At 46.5% G+C, this 11,014-nt stretch overlaps 1 protein-coding gene across 2 annotated transcripts in view; it reads left to right on the forward strand.

Moving 5' to 3' along the window:
• Positions 1–9,704, forward strand: part of LOC103604636 (sodium/calcium exchanger 3-like) — an 18,769-nt gene extending 9,065 nt beyond the window's left edge. For both annotated transcript variants that reach the window (XM_008589212.1, XM_008589213.1), the window contains 5 exons: positions 2,336–2,460; positions 3,006–3,105; positions 4,805–5,080; positions 7,440–9,048; positions 9,198–9,704. In XM_008589212.1, the coding sequence (XP_008587434.1) occupies positions 2,336–2,460; positions 3,006–3,105; positions 4,805–5,080; positions 7,440–7,816 (878 nt within the window). In that variant the 3' untranslated portion in view covers positions 7,817–9,048; positions 9,198–9,704. The remainder of the gene's footprint in view (positions 1–2,335; positions 2,461–3,005; positions 3,106–4,804; positions 5,081–7,439; positions 9,049–9,197) is intronic.
• The last annotated feature ends 1,310 nt before the right edge of the window (positions 9,705–11,014 follow it).

Below are 11,014 nucleotides of genomic sequence, written 5' to 3' on the forward strand. Positions count from 1 at the left end.
CTCTCTCTCTCTCTCTCTCTCTCTCTCTCTCTCTCTCTCTCTCTCTCTCTCTCTCTCTCTCTCCCCTCCACCCCGTTTCTCTTCCTATTCCTACACTGACAGTTTGTTTAGTCCATTTGAATATCTAGAGTTTGTTTAGTCCATTTGAATATCTGTTATGTCATTTTCTCTATTTGAAATTCTGAGGAGTCCCATGAAGAACAAGTGATCAAAATCACTATGTTCTTATCAATTCAAGACTTATCATTCTCTCAAGAAATTAACTTAATTTGAATTTAAAGGAATGATCATTACAAAAATAGAAAAAGGCAGAAATGACTACCAAAACAAGAAAGTATCAAATCAATCAATTAACAGACATATACTGAATGCCTGTGTGAGGCTGTGGGAGATCCAAAGATAGAAGATTGGTTATTCATAAAAGAGATTTTTGCAGAAAGCTAGATGGAAAAACTGACTGTCACTGTAAGGTGAACAGGTCAGTAGATAGATCAATATCCTGCCAGATGGATATAGTGCCAGATTGATAGCTGGACAAGGGGCCAGACAGGTACATTTATATGTCACTGGAGAGTTTATTGTATTGGTATAAAGTTCTTGTGGCACATGTGAAGAATGACATGGGGGAATTGGGGAGGGAGGAGTGGAGTAATACCGTCACTGCTAAGATAGGCATTGTGACATGGTGCCAAAACCTGCAAGGAGAGCAAAAGAGCACTCATGCTTTGAAGGAATCTATATGTCTTCTTTCTAAGGGCTTTTCCTAGAGTGGCTTGCAGTCTGACTTTTAGGATTGCTGGCCTCATAGCCAGAACGCTAGATGCACCCAGATTTACTTTCAGAACAAATTAATCAAAGACTTGAATCCGATGGATTAAATGAAGTCAGGCTGCTAGAAGGCATCTGCTGACTTGGAAATAAATATGACATAGATCCTCAAGAAATCATTGTTTCTGAAAGTGGCCACCAACACTAGAGGGAGAACAGCACCACGGACAGCTCCCAAAGATGTGGGGATTGCCTTCAGTGTTTGGTGCCAGAAACACTGAGTAAAGGAGCCAGCTCAGGAATCCTCCACACACTTCCATAACATCTTCATTCAGGCTGGCTAAGGAAATCCTTATATCACAAATAAGGCTCTCTGCTTGGTAACTTGCACCCTTGGCTTATAGTCTTTTCAGTGAATTCCTTTCCTTGCAACCTCAAGAGCTTGAGTCCCACCCCTCCCCTTGCTTCACCAATTCCCAAACTAGAGAGAAAAGAAGACCTTGGCTTCCGACCCATTTTGTCCTTGAGATTACCCAAGGACAGAGAATTCCCCTGGGAAGTTTACGGTGTGGAATGAAAGCAATTAAGGAGTCGAATAAAAGAATCAATTGCATGTGAGAATGTGGACTTGTATGGAAAGATGTTTAAATGAGCTCTGAAAGAAACAAGATGCCAAGAGCAATTTTCTAATCAAAGGGGAATAAATAGATTCAATCTTGATTTCACTCTAATCCAGAAAACATGTCGTCATGGTGAAGGGGTCTTAAAATGGACTCACCCGCTGAAGCAGAAAAATGATTATCTGTTCAATATGAGAAGGGACCATTGGTAATCAAGTCAAGATGCTGAGGGACACAGAGAATGCCTGAAAAGAAAGGAAGGGAAGGCCATTTTTGTTTTGATTTTGAACAAGTTTTTGTGTCCCAAAAGAAAGGTACCTGATTCCTATAGAAATCCTAGGGATCTTTCACTGGAATATCATGACTTTTGGGGGAACTCTTCCAAGTTTCTCATTATGAGGATAATATTCACGTGTATGAAATATAGATATTTATGGAAATATTACCCTTTTCTTCTTTATAGAGAGGATAGTGCCAACAGCACTGGAAAAAGATGTTCCTGTGAACCAGCAGATATTCCCTTTGGATAGATGTGCTTCTGTACCTCCGAGAACTCTCACAAGAAGTAGTTGAACAGTCAGGCCCAACAGTTCAAAATAGCTGAAGGTCAAGAAATTTGGCTTTTCTTCCCAGCTCCCCAACATCTCACCAAATGACTTTAGAACTTCACTTGGTTCTATTTCTTGGAAGGTCTTTGGGTCAGGTTGCTCACCCAGGTATAAAACAGAAAGAGGAATTTTTATCTGAGGCCTACAAGGAACCGTCTTATGGTCTGGTGGTCATAAAGTGTTCAGCACCTTACAGAAAGAGACACTAAAAAATATACAGTGTCCCCATTCCCAAGAGCAATTTACTTTGTATGCACTGCCCATACCTAATACTTTGAGCTATAGACTTCCAAGGAATGGAAAAGATGCTAAAGCTAGTCTGATTTTGTTTTATTGCAGATGTGACGGACAGGAAGCTGACTGTGGAGGAAGAGGAAGCCAAGAGGATAGCAGAGATGGGAAAGCCAGTATTGGGTGAACACCCCAAACTGGAGGTCATCATTGAAGAGTCCTATGAGTTCAAGGTCAGGCCATCAGCGAGGACTAATTGAATAATAGGTTAACTAGGGTGGGAGGCAGAAGACCTGGGATTTTGTCCCAGTTTCACCACTGAATATGTGAAATTGAAACTGAACAAATCACTTACCCACCCTGGGTCTCAGTTTCCCATTTGAACATTGAACAAGTAGTGCTGGCCATTTGTATGCTAGGAATACTTTGAGGAAACAAATAGAATGCAGAATAAATGGGCTAGAAAGCCCCTGGATGTATCATCACTATTGTTTACCTGTGTTTCTAAAACCTACTAAAATTCCCTACTCTAGGGCAAGGTTTATTGATATTATTGTTAATCTCTTTGTATTACTCTGAATATCCAACATCAGAAGCCACAGCCAAAAGAAAAGAGAAATAGAACAACTGTCCCAAAAGGTATCACTCCAGGCCATTCTATGCATAACTTTCAGAACCCCTGAAATGCAGGGCATCTTTCAGTCCTTTGAAGAACCAGACTTCTCATTGGTTCTGAGCACTCTAACTTCATGTCTCCAAGTTTTTCTTTCTCTAACAGACTACAGTGGACAAGCTGATCAGGAAGACAAACCTGGCCTTGGTTGTGGGGACCCATTCCTGGAGGGACCAGTTCATGGAGGCTATCACTGTCAGTGCAGGTAAGAAGGGTCTCAAGATGGCCTTGTGGGAGAAGCAGGCAATACCTGAAAGGAAGAGCAGCCACGTCAATAGCCCGCCAGTGCCTGGGAAGGCCTGTGTGTCCAGTCCTCCCAGCTCTAATCCTCAGTGTTTACCTGTTTCACTGGGTCACCTTGGAAAAGAATCATGGGGTAATTAAAGCAGCATGGCTATCTCTGGTTTTAGATCCTGGTTTTGCTCTGTGAACTAAGACAAGTATCCTCTCTGATCTCAATTTTCTCATCGCTAAGAGGGAACCATTGCTACCTTTCTCAGAAGGGTAAAAGGGTACAGAATCGGGTACATAACACGGACTCAGTAAATTCTGGTTTCCATCATTCGTTCCTCTCGTTAATTTGGTCCCATTTTTCTGTAAAATAGGGGACAATTCTGATTTAGAGACACAAGGGTCAGGAGTTTGTAAAACACTTTGCACTGACTCTCCAACAAACCTCCACCCTGCATGATTCCAAACCTGTACTTTGGCATTTACTGACAGGTTCTCTCTGTAGTGACCCACAGTAAAGCTGGGAGTCCCAGAGGCCTTCAGACATGTTGGAATGGGGATGGAAAGGGTCCCCAGCCATCTCAGTACTGCCTGTCAGCTCCACCGAATGCTCCTGGTGCTGCCGAGCACCACTGGCCTTGCGTTTTTTCATGAGGCTTTGTTGTCATAGCAACCCACAGGGTCATATCCGCAAGGCCCCAGAGCCAGGGCAAAAACACAGCCAGGAGGAGAGGCCTGTGCTGCTGCTGGTGCCCAACTTTTGTCAACACCTGCTTCAGATCCTTCTAGTTCCCCTGACGACCTCACTGTGCTCCTCTAGAGACAATAAGCAGAATGTAAGCCATATCGTCTACCCCCTCCTTTTACAAATGAGGGAACTGAGGTTCAGAAATAAGAGACAATTTACCCCAGGTTACAGATTTTCTCCATGGCAAAGCTGGAATCAGAACCCAAGTGTCCTGACTCTTGCTGTTTCGAAACCTAGCTTCTCCCTGTTATGCCAAAGCCTTACAAAGGCTGCCCTGGACGAGGCACCAGCGAGCCTCAGCACATCCTCTCTTCCCAGACTGCTGAATGGGCAGCTCTGCCAGTGTCTGGCAAGGACAATCAGGGCCCATCCCCGCTCTGTCCCATGGGATATTTGGAGGATGGCACTGACTCTCTGGTACACCTTCATGATCTGGAATGACAGCTCTGGGGATGGACTGTAACCAGCACCACGATGGTTATTGCAGCAGTCAGGTCAGGAAATTCAAGAAGAGCCCGCTGGCATCCAGTGGAGAGTGGGCACACAGGCCTGATTCTGCTTCTGTTCCCCTCGGCAACCAGATGCAGCCTGCTCCATCCCTTGCTTTCTCCCCCACTGTCTTGTCCCCCCACCATGGTCTCCCACCCTAATCTCTCTCTCTCTCTTCTCTTCCTTATTCCCTGCTCTCTCTCTCACACTCTCCCTTTGTTCCCTGAATTCAAATTGACCAATGAGGCAACCCAACTTGTCTCCCTTTTCCCACCTGTTTCCTGGTGTCCCCTCCCTGGCCCTCGCCAGCTGCCCAGAAGAGAGCTGGAGTCCCCTTCTCACCAGTGATGCCTGTGACATGGGTTGGACTTGACTTTCTCAGGAAGGGGGATCTGACCTTGCTGCCCTTGCTTGGGCCTGTTTTTCTTGCCTGCAGCAGGGGACGAGGACGAGGATGAGTCAGGGGAGGAGAGGCTGCCATCATGCTTTGACTACGTCATGCACTTCCTGACGGTCTTCTGGAAGGTGCTGTTTGCCTGCGTGCCCCCCACAGAGTACTGCCACGGCTGGGCCTGCTTCGTCGTCTCCATCCTCATCATTGGCATGCTCACCGCCATCATCGGGGACCTGGCCTCCCACTTCGGTTGCACCATTGGTCTCAAGGATTCCGTCACAGCTGTTGTTTTCGTGGCATTTGGCACCTCTGTGCCAGGTGAGAGTGAGAGGTGCTTGAATGTGCAGAGAGGAGATTCCTCGTTCAAATGACCCTGAATTCTGCCTCATTATCTTCCCCGCCATCTCTGATCTGAGCTGCACAGAGCCTCTGCCCTTAAGTGCACAAAAGTCAACCAAAGGGATTAATGATAATATTAATAATGATAGCTGACCTTTCTTGAGCACTTTCAATGTGACAGGCGCTATGTATGCTAAGCAATTTACATGTTTTGTCCCTGTCATGCTCACCAAAACCGCATTAAATAGGGAAAGTTATTATCCCCGGCTTGACAGGTGAAGAAACAGGCCCACAGAGGTTAAGCTACCTGCGCAAGTTAGTGGCCCAATTTCTTAACCTCTACATTACATGAATAGGCAAAAAAAAACAATGTAACTCAAAGAATAAGATATTGTTCTCCTTCCGTGTACCTCTGGCAGTGTCTGGGAGGCTAGTGGATAGCCCGTTTGAGGGCATCACGATAGGAATGTCCGTGAGCATTCCCGTCCTCCTCTGCTTGTAGTACAAAGTGTCTTCTAGCAGGACAGGGGAAGAAAACAGCAAGCTTTTGTCCTTTCATATGAAGAATTAAACACTTTTTTTTCTTCTAAACACTCAGATACAAACAGAAGTAGACATTCATTTTTTCGCTCATTAGCACCTATTATGCTTGTTAGCGTACTGTGCTAGTTGCTGAGACTATAATAAGAGCCATGCTTTCTTTTCCACATGGAGTTTGTAATCTAGTGAAGGAGACTGCATTCAACTACTGTAATTAAAATAATCTCCAAGTTCTATGAAAAAAGTACAGGTGCTATGCAAGTATCCAACAGGTGGACCTGGACTAGGCTGGAGTCACGGGGGGCTTCTGGGAGATATATGGAAGCCGGGCCTGAATGGCAAGGAGGAGTCAGCAGGTGGGGAGGGGCTACATTAGCCCAGGTTCCTTACTTAGTTCAGTTGGGGTCTCCAGGGAGCCTGAACCCTGAACTCCTGCCAGCAAGCTGGAATAGTGATTGAATCTCATCTCACCTGGCTGGACCAAGGGAAACTCTTCCTGTACTGAGAAAACATATCCTCTGGAGCGTAACTGAATCTACATCACACTCTAGGAAAACCTCTTCCCCAAACCCCAGCACAGACCAGTGGAATTATTTGTACATTTGTGATGCAAGAGGTTTGGCATTGTGGAAATGTGTCAAATGATAGGAAATTAGGTAGATGATCCAGGGAAGGCTTTGTGGATGGGTTGCCCTGTGATCTCTGTTCTCCAGGCCTTGAGGGGCCAGAAATATCAAAGGGGAAGGAGCAAATATGGAGAGAAGAATAAATGTGGTAATAAATAGCTAAGGATCAGAGGCAAAAAAATAAATACATAAACCAAAGTCATAGGCAAAAAAAGGCAAGAGACTTTTTCTGGGAGATCTGAGAAAACTGGCAACAGTGGGGCAAGCCAGGGCAAGCCAGGCAGGGAGATAGTTGGGGCACTTGCATGTCCTTGCAATTGGTCCAGAGAACAGCTAACAGCATTAGGGACTTTTAAGGTTTTGCTCTCAATGGTCCATTCATCTGATTTAGTGGCTTTGGTTGAAGCTCCTTAGATGTAGTTGATGATATGGAAAGGGAACTTGCATGAAGGTTTTAGGGCCAAGCCTCTTGCTAACTTCCTTCATGACCTTGGGCAGATTCCTTTGCCCTTATTTTCCTTACCTATAAAATAAAAGAGTTGGGCTACTTGTCACTGACTGTCCTTCCTGCACCTACAATCTGTGCCACAATCTAAAGTCAAACATCCTGCAAGGCCCTGTGTTCCATATACGAACTGCAAAGACAGAGCCCCTCTTTCCTTGAGTCCACAGCTCAGCCCGCTTGTCCCCATCATGGTTCCCCCACATGTCCTCTGTCCTTGTAAATCTAGCACTCAGCTCAGCGCCAAGCCCATAGGCACTGTGCAATAACTGTTAAGTAAGCAAATGCCCCATATGACAGTTACAATCAGGCATCTATCCTAAGTAGCATCCTGGATGTCAATTCCCTGGGGAGATATTATGGAATGGCAAAACCCTTTACTGAAAAAGTAGTCAAAGGGAAATAACAAACTCACTCAGTAAATATCAGGACTGGAAAGGCCCTTACAAATCTTTCAGATTCCTGCAGATGAGAAACGGGAAGCCCAGACCAGGGAGGTGACTTGCTCAATGGCACACAGCTTGTGACAGAGTTTGGAGTAGCCCCCAGCCCTTGCCTCTCATTCCTGGGCTCAGCCCACCAGCTCAAGCTGCCTTTGGGGCTTACTCAAAAACAGACCCTCCATATCTCAGCCTCCCGCCCACTGTCATTTGTTTCTGTCCTTTTCCAGATACGTTTGCCAGCAAAGCTGCTGCCCTCCAGGATGTGTACGCAGACGCTTCCATCGGCAATGTTACAGGCAGCAACGCTGTCAACGTCTTCCTGGGCATTGGCCTGGCCTGGTCCGTGGCCGCCATCTACTGGGCCCTGCAGGGACAGGAGTTCCACGTGTCAGCCGGCACGCTGGCCTTCTCCGTCACCCTCTTCACCATCTTTGCATTTGTCTGTATCAGTGTGCTCTTGTACCGACGGCGGCCCCACCTGGGCGGGGAGCTCGGTGGCCCCCGTGGCTGCAAGCTTGCCACGACTTGGCTCTTTGTGAGCCTGTGGCTCCTCTACATACTCTTTGCCACACTGGAGGCCTATTGCTACATCAAAGGGTTCTGAGCCTCAGATCAAGGTCTCCAGCAGGGAGGCCTAGGACTTCTCCTAAGAGAAGGGCATTTCCCCACCAGTTACTTCTCCAGGATGAGCAGCCCTGGAGAGACAGCATCAGGACCCGAGCCCCAGGAACTTCACCCGACCTAGACCCTGGCAGTGAACTGAAAGGGCAAAGTCTTAATCAATCAAACAGAATGAAGGAAACACCCACTTTACAAAGTATTTAGTTACTTACAAACCAACAGCAACAAATCCACCTCCACCCCATCTTCCCACCCATGTTCCTGACCCATAGCAAAGGTCAGGCCCTTTCACCTCCTGCTATTCCACCTTCTGATTATTCCTTTGCGTCTCTTTTCTTTGGGGGCAGGGTGTCTCCTGTCTGTCAAATTCGATACATCACGGTTCTCTCGCTCAGCTGGCACAGCATAAAAATGAGTCATATCCCCGTGGCTAGCTTGGGGTTCTCTTTTCCTTATAGTCATTATTGTGGTTGCTTTCATTTTTCCATCAGGTTCTGCTTGCTGTTTTGTCTTGTCTTTTCTTCCTGAAGTTAGTGTCAAAGGTGCCGTGAGGGAACTCCAGGTGGGAGCCGACAGATGGAGGCCTGCACTTGCAGACACTCACCCTCCATTCTCACAGGCTGGAAGACATCTCTTGGCTCCATCGAGCTCCTTTTGTCCTCTGAGTTCTTTGGAGGACTGGTGGCGTTTGGGTGGAAGTAAGCTTGCACACTCACACAGGGGCTCTAAGGAGCAGGGGCTTCTACTGGAGCAGGGGGAGCTTTCTGTGCTTATGCTGAAATCAAGTCAAAAACAAAAAAGCAATTGTCCTCTTTCCTTCCCAAGCCTTTCCAATTCCGTGTGTGTGTGTGTGTGTCACGTTAGTGTCTATATGTGCATCCTTCCACAGGAAGACCACCGAGTGGGAGACACTAGACAAAAATAGGAACGTGTGTGATGACAAAGGGCAGCTGGGGAAACAAAAGGGACACATGCCTTCTTGAGTGTCTTTGGCTTTGTATCTGAGGCAGGAGAGAAGAAATGTCCAGCCAGAGGGATCTTTAAAGCAAAAGATGATATCGAAAATGTCAGTGTTTCCTAGAAATGTCAGCTTCACCACCCCTTGTTTCCTAATGTGCCACACTAGGAAGGCAGACTGTATTTCTTGAAGTGATGCAAAACCTCAGAGGTTTATAAGAGAACAAGGGGCTCCTTCCCCCTCTCCTTGGCCCTCAGGTCCCGTACGACTAGAAATGTCAGCTTCACCACCCCTTGTTTCCTAATGTGCCACACTAGGAAGGCAGACTGTATTTCTTGAAGTGATGCAAAACCTTAGAGGTTTATAAGAGAACAAGGGGCTCCTTCCCCCTCTCCTTGGCCCTCAGGTCCCGTACGAAAGCATTTTCACAAGATAGCAACTGGAATTCCTCATTTTCCCCACGTTCCTGCTTGTTTCTAAACCTCACGAAGCTCTTTTTCCAGCTTACGGGGTATTTCTTGCCCTAGTAATAGGAATCTTAGTTGCCATAATCCCATGGAGCCTGGATTTATAGAAAAAAAAAAGATTGCCCTGCTCTATGGATCTTTTCCTGATAGATTCTGAAAGGACCTGGCTTTAAAAACACACACACACACAAATAAACACACATCCAACCTCATCACGAAACTACCCACAGACCTTTATGCTTCCTGCATTGACATAAATACATTTTCTAAGGGGGAGAAAAGAAATTTAAAAACACCTGTTTAATTTTAAACACATTTTTTTAAGAAAAAAATAACTAAAAAAGAAACAGTGCTCGTGTCATAAGCTATGTTGACAGTTGCCAGTGGAAATGTTGGGTTGGTTTTAAAAAAAATAAATAAAAGCTATACTTATATCTCTCTACATACAGCTTGTTTCTCTCTGTGTTTCTTCAGTGAAAGATCCAGGAAGCCACCTTGGGTCACTTCTGAAGCAGATGCGATTGAGGTGAAGGTGTCATCTCCTATCACACTCAGGTGCCAATGTGTCAGAGCTGGTACTTTTTAAGCAAAAATACTTCGGGGCAATACTACCTGTCAAAACCTGGACCTTGAGCAGCTGAAGGACATAGAAGTAAGAGCTGTGATGATTAAAGCGGAAGGAGCTTTTTGAATTAGAAAGGCACGGTGGGGCAGGATCCCACTAGGAAAACGGTGGCCTGCATTTATTACCCATAGACATATATGCATAATCATTTATTCATTCACTCACCATTCATTCAGCAAACATATTTTGAACACTTTTCATGCATTGAGCTACATTCTGGTGACACAAAGAAGAGTAAGATACAATTCCTGACCTCAGGAAATGGGAAGCAAGCCTTCTTTTAATCAAAGCTCTTTGGGTCACAAGAAACAGAAACCCATCAAACTAGTTCAAAGAAGTGGAGGGGTGCGATGCAGGGAAGCCTTGTAGGAGGTCTTGTGGGACCCAAGGCAGGCAGCACAGCCACGCCATAGGAGCCTGAAAGCCCTTCGGGACTGAGGCCACTCTCCCCACCTCTCCAAACCATATGGTCTCGCCCACCTTTGCCTCCCTCTGCCCATTGGGCCTGCCCTCTTCCTCTTTCTCTCTAGGTGCTTTCTCTTCTGTGCTTTTCTTTTCTTTTTTTTCCTTTTTGTCTTTTTTTTTTTTCGTGTCCGGCAACGGATCGCAACCCTCAGTGTCGCGCCAGTACCGGACCGGGACCGGCAACGGGATCGCAAACCTCGGTGCTGCGCCCGCACCTCGCTCAGCCAGGGAGCGGGAACCAGTCTGTATGTGGGATCCGAACCCTCGGTGGGAGCCCCGCTGCGCTCCCAAGCGGTGCACTGTAGCAGTGCGCCACTGGGCCGGCCCTTTTCTGTGCTTTTCTTACACACAGCGCAGCAGCCACCAGCCCTGGCATTATATCATGACCTCACCGCTCTGCTCCCCGAAACTCACGAGAACTTCCCTCTTTTTCTAAGTGCGCATTCTCAATTGGGAGAATATGGCCAATTCCCCATCCCCAAAGGGCCATTCCCAGAAGGCAGATCCTTGGGAGATGGCTGTCCTGGCTGGGGCACCTGAGGATTGGTTGCATTATGCAAGGTGTCCACTCCTGCTCCAGACAACTCAGGTAAGGAGAGGAGGGTGGTGCTCACATCGTATGTGCTATTGCCCCTTCCAAAAGCAAAGTGGTAGGAAGGAACTGGT

Source organism: Galeopterus variegatus, unplaced genomic scaffold, assembly GCF_000696425.1.
Source record: "Galeopterus variegatus unplaced genomic scaffold, G_variegatus-3.0.2 Scaffold5297, whole genome shotgun sequence".
NCBI classification, from domain to species: Eukaryota; Metazoa; Chordata; class Mammalia; order Dermoptera; family Cynocephalidae; genus Galeopterus; species Galeopterus variegatus.